This window comes from the organism of the source record quoted next, unplaced genomic scaffold (genome assembly GCF_019419815.1).
Source record: "Pyrus x bretschneideri cultivar Hongxiangsu unplaced genomic scaffold, Pyrus_bretschneideri_v1 Contig15, whole genome shotgun sequence".
NCBI classification, from domain to species: domain Eukaryota; kingdom Viridiplantae; phylum Streptophyta; class Magnoliopsida; order Rosales; family Rosaceae; genus Pyrus; species Pyrus x bretschneideri.
This window is the reverse complement of record NW_025999446.1, coordinates 2060940-2077163: the sequence shown is the minus strand read 5'-3', so window position 1 is coordinate 2077163 and position 16224 is coordinate 2060940. Positions and strand designations below refer to the sequence as shown.

At 35.9% G+C, this 16224-nt stretch overlaps 2 protein-coding genes across 2 annotated transcripts; one reads left to right on the top strand and one right to left on the bottom strand.

Annotated features, from left to right (window-relative positions):
- Positions 1-1709: 1709 nt before the first annotated feature.
- Positions 1710-2700, top strand: LOC103959530 (early nodulin-55-2-like). Its single transcript, XM_009371883.3, has 2 exons — positions 1710-1952; positions 2206-2700. The coding sequence occupies exons 1-2, from the start codon at positions 1778-1780 to the stop codon at positions 2463-2465; spliced, it is 435 nt and encodes a 144-aa protein (XP_009370158.2). The 5' UTR covers positions 1710-1777; the 3' UTR covers positions 2466-2700.
- Positions 2701-5994: 3294 nt separating this feature from the next.
- Positions 5995-7020, bottom strand: LOC103959532 (transcription factor MYB73-like). Its single transcript, XM_009371885.3, has one exon. The coding sequence runs from the start codon at positions 6840-6842 to the stop codon at positions 6111-6113; it is 732 nt and encodes a 243-aa protein (XP_009370160.2). The 5' UTR covers positions 6843-7020; the 3' UTR covers positions 5995-6110.
- Positions 7021-16224: the final 9204 nt, after the last annotated feature.

The following is a 16224-nucleotide window of genomic DNA, read 5'->3' as shown; positions in this document are numbered from 1 at the left end:
GTTTTTCCCTTAAGCAATTGCCTTTTTTTATCTTTTAATCAATCAAATCAAATCATTTAACAAAAAAAGTAATTGTAGGTCAGATTTGCTGCATCCTACACCCATTACTTCAATCTCGTTCCTTACAGTTTAGATTAGTAATTTTTTTTGAAGTGGCAAATCCTGTAGAACTGGTTGTACTTTTGTCTGCAACTAAACTGAAAGCAAAGAAACAAATTTACCACCACTTAATATTCTGGAGATTTAACATTACTTCTGGAAGTTGTAAACTACCACCAGCTATGAGAATTAAAGCAAGTGTGGACCCTAAGTATTCATTCCTTTCCTGGGTTGGAAACGATGGGTTCTGGGACTTTTAAGCTTGTTATAGTATGTGGGATTTTTGAATTTCTAGCCATTTCCCACCAATTCAGTCAACGATAGTATCCAGCTGCTCTGCTAGCTGCTGAAGTTATTGTGATCAGTAAGACACAATGACCACTTTTGAAAATGTAGCATTAGTTTACAAGATAGGTCTCCTCTGCAAACCCCAATGGTGCGCATCATACGCGTTGGTGTGAGTGGACGGGTTGACAAGAGCAATATAGCTAGTCGACCAGTCACTCATACTTACACTTAACGGTCATCATTAGGGTTTGCAGGAAGAATGTTTGGATGGTTGAGATTTTAAAAATGTGGACAATACTTGTATTTACCAGTCGACCCACTCAAACTTGCACCTGATGCGTTATGTTAGGGTCCTAGAGGGAGAAAAGTTTCAGTTAGTTTATATTTTAAGAATATGGAATATGGATGGTACTTTTGTCTACTCGTGTTTGTCATGGGTGCACCTATTGTTGACCTAGTTATGACTAATATATTTTATTCGTACAAAAGTCATTTTTAGTTTCTTTTATTATTAATAAGATACCATTCCTGCACAATTTGAATTAAATTGGAGACTGTTTAGTGATTTTTATATAACACAAATCGATCTTTTGGTAACGAGTAATATCATCAAGATGAACTGTTTCATTTATTTGATGTATATGGATGACTAACAAACAAATTTATGATTTTTGTCTAGCTTAGTTGATAATTAAAACAATGTGCGATTTTGATTCGTCATTTGGATAAGAGCTTCTCTCGTGTTACCAACTTAACATGTGGAAATCGTCCATTAGAGATGTAATGGAATTTCCAAATACATTACAAGTGATTATTTGACAATAAACCATTGAAATTAAGACCTCGTTGAATAAGAGAATCCGTCTATATTTACGGTTAATATGTTGACCCTTGTACCCTCGTCTCTAAACAAACCCACGGTCCCACACCTACTCTCCGTTGCCGTAGCTGACCTCTGAACTGTTAATGCGCCACGAATCATTGCAATTACATGAAATTCTTGCTCTTAATGGATAATTACCAAATTTACGACGACCAAATCACTTGTCAACCAATCAGTTTTACTCTTTTACCCCTCCAGTTTACTGGTCCTGTTGTCACACAATCAACTAATGAGTAAAGTTATGCTGTAATATGAAGGTTGGCAATTCAGTAATTACCGAATGAGAAAAGGGTTTTGAAATTCAGCTTCTGGAAAATCTGAAAATTGTGAAAATGTCGAATTAATTGAATCAAAAGCCTCAAATTTTTACCAACTAAAGAGAAACAGGCAAATCTAATCACCTTTTATTTCCTATATAAACCCCATAACCCTCTCATGTTTTCTCATCACCTTCTCACACATTCAAGCGCATAGATTTTTTACAAGGACATTACTAGTGGAGCAACAATGGCTTTGAGTTCTAATGCACAAGGGTTCATCCTCCTCCTAGCTGCTGCCTCTCTGTTGGCAGTGACAGAGGCCAGAACCATCGTCGTTGGAGGGTCTGAAGGCTGGCGTTTTGGCTACAACTACACTGACTGGGCTCTCCAAAACAGCCCCTTTTACATAAATGACCAACTAGGTTAGTATCCTTTAACATCAAAATTCTCTGTGCATGACATCCCTTCTTGAATTTCAATAGACATGGTTATATTTATATTGCACAATAACATATTAACATGGCAGTTTGTTTGGTTTGTGACAACGATATCGACACATTATCAATGACAATACCGACAGTTAGTTGGACATCCAGATGTCCATTCCATAGCTCGATATTATTCCATGCATGCATACGTACGTCAACTATTTATGCTTATGTTTAACTTTTGCAGTGTTCAAGTACGATCCACCAAGCGATGCGAACTCCGGCTACAGCGTATACCAACTGCCGAACCTGGGGAGCTACATCACTTGCGACTTCAGCAAAGCCAAGCTGCTGGCGAGTCAGACGCAGGGAGGTGGCGACGGCTTCAAGGTGGAGCTGACTCAGTGGAGGCCATATTACTTTGCCAGTGGTGATAAAGATGGCAAGAACTGCAAGGATGGGCTGATGAAGTTCTTTGCCGTCCCACTACCACGTTGGAATAATTAAACTCAGAGTTTGAAAGCACACAAATAAAACTTCCGGGAAGAAGAGACGGCAAACCAAATACATTATACACATACATAAACCAGATTGATACCATGTAGTTCAATAATTCTGGAGGGTTTTCAGTAAAAATAAAAAATTTCCCCAATGATACTTGTAGGTGGAAATTTGTTTGATAAATCTGTCTTTGTTTGTTGATTTTCATGTTCGCAATAAAGATGATTTGGTTTGTTTGAAATTTATCTTACGTTCTAGTAAAACAAAACAGAAAAAGAAAAGTTCAGCTCATGGAAAATGTTCTCTTGCTAGCTAGACTATTTGAATCTTTCAGATGTTTATGTTGTTAGACTGTAAATCTGAATCATATCACATTAACCCTGGTCTAAATGATTAGTTCATATTTAACATATATGGTCCTCCGAGCATTACTCAATATGAGATTTCTAAGTAGAAGTTGAACTGTCTGTATCTGGCACTCTCTCGTTATGGTTGGGACTCATGCATCCTAGCCTCGTTTACATTGCGAGGCGCCATACTATAATTGTTATGAAATACTAATGTTCAAGTTTGACTTGCTTCTTAATCCAGTCAAACCAGACTTGGTTTGTTTCTATGATGAGTTAAGCTTCGACGATTCAAATACGAACCGAGTCGAATACTAACTCGAATTGTTTCTATCCGATTTACAACCCTAATCGCATCCGATAATCTCTCTCATGATGGGTGGGCCTCCTGCATCGTTGTCTCGTATGCTTTCTGACGGGCTACCTCGTATTGTAGTTAGGCTTATGGTCTTATGGGCCTTTTTAACAGTCCAGAAACTTTTGTAACAGTTTCTTTTAGTCACATGAAACACATCACATTCAAGAAAGCCTTTTCTACGATGGAGGTTTGGCATACACATTTAAAACATGCAGACCATGCATGCATGAATTGCTTATACAAATCCAAAAGTGCTTCTGTAGAAGCAGAAGTGGGGAACACGACTTTTCAATGAGATGACAGTTTGTTTTCCCATCACACCGCGCCAAAACAGGGTGCCGCTATTCGATCGTACGTATGCTTTGTTAGCTTTTCCTCCAGTGGAAGAAAAGATGGTGAAAAAGTCCTTTCGTACTTGGGTTTCAAATATATTAAAGTCAGTGGTGGTGGGTGTGAAATCGTTTTTCAAAGAGTTTGAATTGTTGGAAATTTTGAGTAGAAATTTCATTGTCCCACATTGGCTATTTCTAAAAGGATTCCTTACTTTATAAAGTTTTTGTCCCTTACAGTAAGTGATTAGAGTGATAGGCCTTAGAGAGTAAAATTGGGCTCACCTTAGAGTTGGGTTTGGGGTGTAATAATTAATTGATATATAATTAATTATAGATGGCCTTGGACCTTGGGCTCTAATAATTAAATTATTTAATTAATTATTTTTGGATTTAACTAGTTATTTTTAATTAATTATTTATTTTATTATTATTACCAACAGACTTATCTTTTCAGATGAAGTCTGAAGAGTTCAGAAAAAACGCAGAGCAAAGAACCCCTTTGAAGAGATGTCTCCCAACAGTCACACCTCATTCTCATACCTGTTGCGAACAGGCATAATCTCACTATATATACATCCATCTGCATGGCATTTAGAACACAGAAAATCAACATTCTTCTTCTACAATCATAAACATCCTTTCTGAGAGAATCACACAGAAATTCGCCAGAAGTCAATTTTTCCGATTCTGTAATCCCTGACTTAGATCGTTAAATCCTGGTGAAGCAGACGTCAGTAGAACTATAAGCACTAAGTAGAGACAAAATTTTTGTTTCAAGGACATTGCGGTACGTAAGCCTCGATCTTCAAATTTTCTGTTTAATATTATTTCATTGTTCATACTCTGTTCAATATTTATTATTGATTAGCATATACAAGTTTATCACAGATTGTTGACATATATCCAACATGAATTTGTTTTTATTTGGAAACATGAAACATATTGCAGTTTGATTCTGAATGGTACAAATCTCAACTCTTGAAGAAAAAAATCCTCAGTTCCCAGGTCATTTGTATTGATTTAATGGTTGCACGAGTTGTGGAACCGATCCGGGCAACCAGAATTGCGTGTTATTAATTTTGGTGCATGCACACCAACCAGAATGTATCCGGAGTAGGAGGCGAGACTTTATTCTCGTTATCTAGAAAAAATCTAGTTACCATCATATTTTCTTGCTAATTAGAAAGGCCAAATTACGTAATTGATATTTTCAACCAATTTTCTCCACTCATGTATGATTGAAGATAAATAAATGGACACATTTATATATATATAGTCAAATTCTTGTAAATCTTTACCCAATTTATTTATTAATTAAGATGTAACAAATAATATGCTCATTTTCCCATCAATTCAGGTACTAAGTTGGTTATACTTAGTATTACGTTCTAATAGTATTTCTCTTTATTGGTAATTAAGTGAGAGGTTTTAAATTCAATTATCGTCAAAGACGAATTTGAATCATATTATTACTAGCTCATTGTGAGGCTTAACCCTTTAATGTAGATGATATTATTATGTTAATTTTTTTTTTTTTAAAAGTAAGTTGTTAGCGTTTTTTTTTTCTTTAAAAAAAAAAATTCAATTGGTGGTTTTGCCATGACATTCTACCCTTCCGGGACAAAGAAGACTTACAGAGACATTTTAGTCTCTCCTGGCCACCATTGTATGCTTTTCCAGCGGCAATAATCAAACCCAATACATATTGTATATAATACAGGCTTAAAATTCATCTTCAACTACTGAACCACTCCGTGATAATTAGCCGTTAGCGTTGGATGGTATTGCATAATAATACATTCTTATCCTAACTTTTCTTCCGTGTGTCAATTCAATGGATGAACACAACATGCTATAAACTAATTATATTCTCTCAGCAGCTGGAATTTCATTAGCTACCAAAAAAAACTGTTAATATATTATGCTAACTTCTGTTCCATATTTATACCTAAATTCCCACTCATACCAAATTAGTCACCGCAAAACTGGTATACGAACATATATTACACGATTAATTCACCGCTCACACAATGTTTTTTACGCCAATACGTGTTCCTACGACAAACAATCTCAAATTTTTGAAAAATTGTCATACGAACATGTACAACATGCAAAATTAATTGTCTGAACGATTTGATCAACACTTTAAAAAAAATAACCGAATTACAACAAAAATATCCATCGGGCATCTAAAATTATGAAAATCTCAAATCCAAGTTGATCTCGCCTCAATAGGAAGATTCCACCAAGCTTCATAGACAAGAAGAATGATCCGCACAAGCAAACACATTCGCCACAAAGTTGATTTACGATAAGTGTGACGAAACGAGATATTCTAAAATCTACTTGCCAGTATTTTAAATCATCTCAACAATATCCTATGTCAGTGAACAGAATTTTTATATTAACATCCTCCACTTGTTGTCTTTTCCATTCAGTTTCCACTTGTTCGTTGGTGACAGGCTGGAAACACCACTTTCAACAGAACTACAATTTCATAATTTCAAATATTTTTTAAAATTATATTCATTCGAAAATCTCACATTTTCTGCCTCTGAGAATTAATCGAAGCCAACATATTAACAAAAACATAATCAGAAAATTAAAAGCATGATTAATTTAATCTATGAAGCTCCGAAGGCTCTGAAAATGTTGTCGCCACGTAATCTCTAACCTCCCTAGCGATCACATCCCTCATCGAGTCCCAAAACCCCGACGGCACACTCTCATTATTCCTCTGCTGCTCGCCCCCCATCGCCCCGCCGCTTCCGCTACCAATCCCCGGCGGTGCCAAAGTCAACTCCGTCAACGGGTCAAACTCCATCGACCCATTGGCCAAAGATCCGGAAACCGAACTCGTGCTGATCCCCTCATTACTACCCACATTGCCGCCGCCGCCGCCGCCCCCAAAACTACCACCCTCCGTTAGTTGATCTCCCATGACCCTCCGCTTCAACGTCGAGTTCCAGTGATTTTTCACCGCGTTGTCAGTTCGACCCGGAAGCAGGCGGGCAATGGTGGCCCACCTGTTTCCGAACCGAGCGTGTGCGGCCAAGATGGTCTCGTCCTCGGCCTGAGAGAAGGGTCGGTGCTGGACGCTGGGGCTCAGCTGGTTGCACCACCTGAGCCTGCACGACTTCCCGGACCGGCCCTTTATGTACCGGCTTATCAATGACCAGTTTCTAGGCCCGTAGCGGTCGACGAGCTGGGTCAGGACACGGTCCTCCTCAGCGCTCCACGGGCCCTTGATTCGTTCGGGCTTGTTGGGATTTCTCGGGAGGGAAGACTCAGACGAGGAAGTGCCGGAAGACGAAGTAGATGACGAGCACATATTCATCGCTTCCATGGAAATAGTGATGGTGTTTGTTCGAGCTGAGTGAGGAGTGAGTGCACGAGAGAGAGAGAGAGAGAGAGAGAGAGGAGGAGGAGGAGTGAATGAGAGAAAGGTTGTGTTTTGGGTGTTGTATTTAGGGGGCGAGATACATGCACTTGTGAGCACTTTTTATGGAAGATAGAGAGGGGAGGAGAAGGGTACTTCCACGAAACTGGCTTTTGTAAAGTGGGCGGGGTGCTAGCTTGAACCGAGTGCGTACATGCGCACCCCTTGTTTTATGTCAGCATATATTTATTTTTCCGGATTTTTTTTCTTTCTCTGGAGCCTCTGGTTTTGTTCATTTACCATTTTGGGGCTTCCCCCGATATATTGAGATAATGTGAGCTGTCATGTTTCGGGGAAGGATTTTCTTCCCACCAAAATTATCAAATTACACAATTTGAACCTTTAAAATTTGATCTAACGATTATGAAAAGGGATTTATTTTAAAAATTTTGATAACTTTATCCGTTTGATCAAATTTTAAATACTTAAATTGTGTGTCTTGATGAACTTAATATTATCAATCAAGTTTATGCAACATGTGAATTTTGTGTAAATTAGGCAGCGAGGCCAAATCAATCCCTCACGAATTTATCGTACGTTATTTGTCTTGTCATATAATAATGCTGAACGGTTTGAATAATCTAACTAAAATATGACATGTGTCCAGAATTAACACTAACTTGCGTTTTATGCATGTTATTATCTAGATTTAGAGCCGTTCGTGTTCTAAATTTCTGATATATATATATATATATATATATATATATATATCCTATATGTATATATTTTAGAAAAAATTTAACGAAAAACTTATGATACTATTTACTTTAACGAAAAATTATATTTTTACATTAAAAAATCAATCCTTGTACTATTTATTTTATCCTTTATTTTGTTCTTATCATTAAAACTCAAAATTTTCAAATCTTTTTCATTAATTTTCTATATTTTAAATTAAAAAAAAAAAAAAATTAGAAATGTAACTAAAACTGAATTAATAATTTAATATAAACCACGTCTGATTGGGATAGGTGATTGTGAAATGTTTGACTTACTTTTGTAGTATTGTCTTCGTAATGAATCATGAAGGTTACCTCGCACGTACCCTCATCTATATATAAAGAGAATACAAAAGGTGAATAGTGATTTTTGTGTCACCAAGCTTCAACAAAAATATTTGGGCAAAAACGCCCTTAAGACAAAAAACTTTAAAGGCATTCGAAAATAATGCATCAAATACGGCAGAGGCATTTTCATCATTTTAATATTGCTTTTTTAATAATTAATTTTTTAGTACTTTTTTTTAATTAGTGTCTTACAATAGGCTAGCGATAATGTGATTCAATTTCTCTATTTTTAAACACGTTCAAAACATCTTAAGAGACATGTAATGCCAGTTATAAAAAAAGGCATTTCGTATGCGGATAATAATGTGATTAAATAAGTTGTCAAATGATGATTTTTTTTAACAAGCCTTATTATCTACACTAAGGGGAGGGATGGGCTTAGCCTCATAATGGCTAGCAATAATATGATTCAATCAGTTGTTTGTTAAATGTTATTTTCTCTAGTTTTAAACACGTTCAAAACATCTTAAGATGCGTGTAATGCCGGTTATAAAAAATGTTTTTCACACGCAGATAATAATGTGATTCAATTAATTGTCAAATGACTGTTTTTTTTTTTTAACAAACGATATTATCTACACTAAAGGGGAGGGGGTGGGCTTAGCCTCACAATGGGCTAGCAATAATGTGATTCAATCAATTGTTTGTTAAATATTATTTTCTCTATTCTTAATGTAAATTCTATAGAGACCGATTTTATTATGTGAATTCAGCTGCTTTAATTGGTTTATGAGAGGTTTCTTCTAGCATGATCTAAAATTATTCATTTACTTAAAATATTTGACTTTTCTTTTGTCAATTTATGCATATAAATACATTTAAAATGTGTAAGTTGTGCATAGCATGCCAGTGATTCAAAAAATGCATTCTACACATGTGTGAGCGCGTGCATGAAAGCTAGTTTTTTAAGAATATGGATAGGTACCTACAGTTAATTTCTAATGGTACATATCGATATTTTATTACTTTAACTCAAAAGTAGGTATTAAATTTAATATTTTATAATTTAACAGCTGTCGTTTAAGACAGTAATGGAGTCAATATGGAGTCATTGGCTTCTTATGTCCCCAATATCTTCATAACCCTAATGTATATGTATCTTTGTATTTGTATATGATCCATATACACAATTGCGGTAAATTAAAAGAATGATTCAAAAATACTTAATTATAAACTACTGCTTCTTTTCTGCAACCCCATGTTTAGTTACTGGTAAATTTTCTTCTTTCTTTCCTTTGTCTTTCTTCTCTTATTTCTTGTGTGCAACCGTATGGTGCAACAAGTGTTCAATAAAAAGGTCACTCTATAGTCCTTGGCAAAAATCGATAGAATGCGACATAATTTAGCATGTATCCATCAGAAGCTCGACAAAATTATCCAATGAAGTTTTTAATGTCAAAATAGTGACTCCATTATTATAAAATTCTGACCCAGCCACTAATTAAGAGATTTAACCTAAATCTCCTTTAATAAATAAACAAGTATTGTTGGGTAAATACTCAGTTACCGTATGTGGTTGAAATATGAGATTGTGCAAGTAGAGTTGGAAAAAGTCGTTTATCCTTACATTAGTTGATTATGCCTAACATGTTACGTGATTGATTGCAACAATTTTGGATATTTTTCAACACCGTTTGAAAAAATTAGTCGTACATACGCACATAAGCCAATTTAACGACTGATCTTAGAATTATTTATCGTGCGAGGTAATGAGAAATTGAGCCATTGTAATTAAAGAGGAGCAAGAATGAGAAAATAAAACGAAAATAAAAAGTAATAAAATCATTCTCACATGGGACAAGAAGCGTGAGTACTGATAAATTAGGGAGCGTTTAACACATGACAGGAAACGCAAGGCTGTTAAACACAACACAAACGTTTTAGAACGGCGACTGGGGCCCAACGAACTTTTTTGACTACTTTTTAGCCACTGATTTATTTTTTTTTTTTTTTATAGCCTACCACCAATTTAACAGCTGTAGATAAAGGTCCCCGTCAGTCAACCCCTAGAGCCTATAGAGTCGCTGAAATCAACGGCTTCTGATCGAACCTGTCCTAAAAAGCAAACCCCGATAAAAGGGAAGGGCCTACTTGTAAATTACAAAAATTAAGATTAAGAATGACTTCAACACGTAGGAAGGCCCCCACTCCCAGGCTGTAAGAATCTCGCGTGATTCCAGTTGAATCCCGTCTTTGACTTTTGAAGCTCCCATCCAATAAAGCTCACTTTCACCTACTCATCTTCGTCGAGCGTCACCCTCACTTTACACCCCTAAACATTTTCGATTGTTTTGTTGTCTAGTGCAAAACGTGGAAAGTGATCGTCGATCCATCGATTTATAATCTCACAATGCAGACATGTAGTTCGAATTTTTTAAATGACGAGTTTATTTAATGTCTGTGATTAAATTTAATAATTTCAATCTTTGATACGATGATAGAATTCTTAAGAAATAGTGTTTGGTAGCTGAAAAAATCTCGAGAAAAAGAAATATTACAAAAACTGAAGATAACCAATTAGTGCTGAATCCAAACAGAGCTGAATAAGGAAGATCATAGTTGATGGTAGCTCGAAGATTGTCATTGATATCGTTTCTAGGAAGTGTGCAATACCTTGAGAATTAGGATTATTGGACAGGACAAAAAATGGCTGCCTTCCTCCATTGACTCGATGGTGTGGAACCATGTCTATAGAGAAGCAAACTTTGCTACTGATTACATTACTTATGTTGGACATAATTGCAATAATTTGTGTATTTGGGATGACTGTATTCCTCAACAAATTGGGAACACTCTTTTGTATCACTCTAGAGATCTTGAGTGTTATCGAGGCTTCTCTTTAAATTAAATATTTTTTACCTAAAGGAAAAAGCTAATTGAATGGACGCCTTGCTAGTTGGCACATTAGTGAGAGTTCTAATTTCTATGAGAAGATACATCTCAAACATGATAGAGATGCGAAGTTACAACAATGGAATGATGAAAGGGTAAGCTAAGTGATCATGAGGATAATAATGCCTCTAACAAGTAGATAATATCTTGTAATTGTTTTCTAAGAACGCAATCAACGGGATTATGCATGCATGCATTTACGTGACAAACAAAATGCTACGTACGTACGCCACCCCACCGCCGTACAAGTATCAGTTTCTTAAGTAATTTTCGAATTTTGTGGCTAGAGACCTGAGAAGCACGCGCGGACAAGCTCAGTAGGGGAGCTCCCACAAACTGAACACAATCGTTGTGATGATTGCATCCTAGCCGCCCACGTGGCATTATTTATGGATTTATGCCTTGGGTGAAACTTTTGGCAAGCAGCAGTTGGGAAGTTGATACCACAGCTGGCACCAAATCCTAGTCACGGTCACCGACTTGTTTTGAATTTTACATACAACAAAACTGTGTACCAATGTCCTTCAGTAGATAAAAAGCCCAAGGGCTGTAGGGCACTAACCTTAATGTGTTCTTTAGTTTCAAATTAGAGGTGCGTTAAAGTCAGTCGCGTTTGGCACAAGAAAAATGGACTAGACTTAATTATGTGATCGAGCAATGATGAGTGTAGGAACGATCAAGAAACAAGTAAGAGAGATGTATAATAAATAAGTTGAGGTTCTATCATAAAATTAATTAGCAATTTAGAGAGTAGTCCAACCTCTTATAAGTCTTCGCAATGTTTTTCTTTTAAATGATGTGTGACTCTTTTACCTTTACATCCTCATATGCCTCTCACGCGTGGTGAATTTTCAAGTTAAACACATTGACAACACGAATTAGGTGACGAGAAGTACTTTTGGCCATTGGGCTTCTCAAGTGAGTCAACCTTGCTCTGATACCTTGAAGAAGTTAAGGTGCGGAATAGTCTAACCTCTTATAAATTGTTACAAGGTTTTTCCTTTCACCTATGTGAGAATCTTTTACTCTACATATTCAAACTTTTGTTATTCAAATGATTGTAAGATGAGAGAATTAAATTCAGATTTCAAATGTTGGGATGAATACTATTAATCAATTGAACACAAACGCCTGACACTTAGCACTACGGTCTAGTAGTATTCCTCTTCACTTGTAAGTGAGAGGTCTTATGTTTAATTCTCACCAAAAATAAGTTTGAACCACATTATTGATAGCCTATTGTAAAGCTAAGCATACCCATCTCTTTAATGCAGATAATATCGTTTGTCAAAAAAAAAAATTGAACACAAACCCCTTAAACATCGTAAATGTAAGCCCAAACTTAAAAGAAATTAAAATAATTCAATCATTTGGTGAATAAAATCCAGTGATAAAGTTTGATAATCCATACTCATTACTCATCCATAAATTCCATAATTAGGGTAAAAAAATTTGAAGAGAATAAAACAGAAAGTGGTGATTGTGTACGGTCGATTGTAGGCTGGAGGTGGGCCCCAAATTTGGACTCGTATTTTCGTTGGCAGATATTTTCACTGATGGGAGGAGATTTGGGACACCTGGTCTGGTAACTATCAATGGGTCCCGCGATGTCCCCTTCCAACCCAATTGTCGGTTGAGAGAAATTTTTTAATGTAATCGGTAGACGGAATGATACATCACGTGTTATTATACAAATTATGGGATGTATGTATTAAAATATTAATAACTTAAAAAATAAAATTTTTCAGCGCTCATATAAAAATACGTGGTATATTTCCTTTATTCCGATCACACTGAAAAATTTCTCACTTGTTGGGTCGGTCCTACAATGAGGGTGGTAGCCAATACGGCAATACCGCGTGAGAACTGGTGCCTTGTCCTGCTCGTGCCGGTCAACAATTTGGTTAACCACGGTTGTTTGATATTCTCCTCGTTTTTCTTATTCCCACCAGTTTTTTATTTTTTTTTATTTTTGTTTTTTTGTTTTTTATTTTTTTTTGTAAAATGTTAATCTTATCACATATTTGTACAATTTTCTTAATAGGGATGAGACCCGTATACAGTGACGGATTCAGGATTTCAAGATCGGAGGTTCAACATAAAAGTTAAAAAAGAAAAATAAAATATTAGACTAATTTGATTCTATATCACTATGTTCTATTGAGTTTGGTTCATTGAATAAATCAATATTAATTTCAAAAGTAATAAAACCAACACATTATCCTCAGCAACATAATACAATTAGTGACTTTACAAAGATAAAATTTGTTAATGTAACATATATATATTATTAATTGGTAGTTGGGACTAGAGTCTAGGATAAAAAAACTTATGTGAATTTGGAAGAAATAAAATTAGGCAGCTAAAGGCGGTGGAACAGCAAATGGTGGTGGGGAATAGGGTAACTTGGATTTAAAGTTGGAAGGTTGCGACGATTGGGGCTGGAAGTCTTACATATAATTTAGGGATACTGGAAAAGATCGGGATTCTCGGGCCCTATAGAGAAAACAAAGATATTTTAGTTTTTAATTTTTTTTATAATGATCTGGCTCAAAAATGCTGTTGTTTTGGATAGGTCTTTTAAAACAAAAATTAAAAGCCTCTTCTTCTTCTTTGTTATAAGCACTGCTGCCTGCACATTCATGGAGGAACACAAGCCTCTTCACTGCACCTGCCCAAATTGTTGGAGGGTCTTGAAGATTGATCACAAGTGTTTCTTCGAACTTCCGAGGGATCCTCATATGGATCCGCCGATGCCCACACGTATTGATGCGCCCTACCTTTATTACTTCTTGTTTTAGCACTAATTCGTTTTGTATGATTCGGCACTCATTCGTTTTGTATGTATTGATTCTTTTAAAAAACTTGTGAATCCTGAAAATTAGTAAATGGCATCTTGATGCTTTACATACGTGTGTATAGATGTACGAACATAACTCTGGCAGCAAGTACGTATTGGCATTGTCTACGACATTCGATCATTCTTCTAGACAAACAAAGATACGCGTAAACACATACAAATAACTAAAATGGGAGATAACCTACACTGACTCATAAATAGAACGTACTGCGTACAAAATCTTCGGCAGGCTTCCAAAAGATCAAAAGATGTAAATATGTAGCAATTATCTACAATATTACAAGTGACAAGTCGCTTTTACACACAGAAACTGAAATGGACATTTGTTGAATATGCAAGCTGTTGACAGATGGATTCAATTTTTAAAATACCATCGCAAGACTTCTCACTCTAGTCCATGGGGAAGATCTAATTAACTATATTCTTCTTACCAACCTACCCCAACCCCTATCCAATAAGGGATGTAGCTTGGAATCTATGTAAATTCATTTGGGTCAAGTTTTTCTGGATAACTATCTTTGACGATCTTTAATTTAATACATTTACGATAACCTAAATGTAAGCCCTAGATTTATCTCTTTCTATGTATGTCTGGTAGTCTATCACGTCGAAAATTCTTATGTCTGGCAGTTGGGTACCAGGTGGATTGTCTGACTTACTCATAAAAAATTAGGGTCCTTCGCATTGAGGTATTACTTAGTCTCGTGCAGATACAAACCCCAGTGCTAGTGAAGAACTTCCAGATTTAATAGGAAGGAAGCTTAATCGGAAGGAAATGAATTAGAATTTTTCTTCTATGATCGATTGGTATGAACATCAACAACTTCGAACTGGATTAGTTTCTCATCAACAAATTAGTGCATTCTGCTCTTTTGTGAATAGGTCGGACAATAATTGATCCTAAGCGTCACTAATCCTGCAATCCTGCACAAGCATGAATAACCAACTATAGTCAATCCGCGCGCATGCATCCTAGCATTATTCTTGACAAAATGAAGCCGGGCGGCTGTGTACAATTCAAGAAGCCCATTGTTGTTGTCTATTACTTTTGTTACACTGGAGCACTGATTGAATCGAGTACGGCTCACTTTTGGGTTTATAGGGCCTCAGGTTATACTGTGGTTTTCTTCCCTGCGCATGTGGATTGTGTGCATGGGCTGCACATGACCTGGTTGAGCGACATGAACGACCTACACGGCGATAAAGTAATCAAATATCAATGTTATTTTAACAACGTTATATTGACGTATTGATACCAAATATAAATGTTATTTTAATAGTGTTATATTGATGTTTAATACCAAATATCAACGTCATATCAACAATATCTATCAGATATCGATGTAACATCAGGATATCAACGCTGTTACATACAGGATTAAAATTTCATTTTCATTTTCAATTTCATTTTCTTCTATTTTTTTTTTAATTTTAGGGTTAACTGCATTTTACACAACAAGGTTTGGGCTTATTTACAAAATGAGTACGAAGTTTCAATTTACACATACCAATTTAACCATTCCGCCAATTTTACTGTTTAATTAGATGTTAAGTATTGACGTGGCATAGACTAAGCCCGCATTTGAGGTACACGTTGGTTGTCGATTTCATACAAGGACTAAAAGAGTAAAAGTGTAAAGTACTAAACCGTGAAATTGATGGTCGTGTGCTTCAAATGCCACCCTAGTCCATGTTACTTCATTACTTAATGCCTAATTAGACAGTAAAATTAACGAGATGGTTAAATTAATGTATTTCAAAAACCACGTAGTGTAATATGTGAAAACCGAAACCTTGTGTCTCAATTGCAAATGACCCTCCAATCTTATAGTGTAAAATATCATTAACCCTTAATTTTACTTCGGAAAGGGGGTTGGGTCTGAAAACATTAATTTCAATGGTACAAGCGCCTACACTGCCTAAAAGTTGATTGTGGTCCAAGCAATTTCCAGCCTGTTAATGATTCTTTCATATGTATCATCATGATCAAGGCAATACCTTGAAGGCAACTAAAGATATTTTTGGAACTACAGATAGTTATGCCAACTGGTTAACGCAATGTGTCGGTTTTATTGTACTCGAGTTCGAATACCCTTTTTGTCAATTAGAGAGAAGTTTTAGAATATTACTTCGTCAAAAAAGGACAAAAAAAACTTTTGAAACTCAACTACTCTACAACTCATGCTCTCCTAAGGCCCTCATTTTGAGGACCTGTGATGATCAAATGCATAATAGTCACAAGATTATATTAGTTTAGATCAAAAGACTTAAAATATTTGACAACTTAATAAAGCAAAACAAGAAAACGAGTTTTCTAATGGTTCCTGGATTTTAAGTTGATTTCGCTTATTTGTCAAATATTTTAAACTTTTGGATCTTAAGCTAATACATTTTAACGGCTAATATGAATTTGGTTCGCACAAGTCCTCAAAATTTGAGGACCTTAGAAGAGCAGGACAGACTACAATCA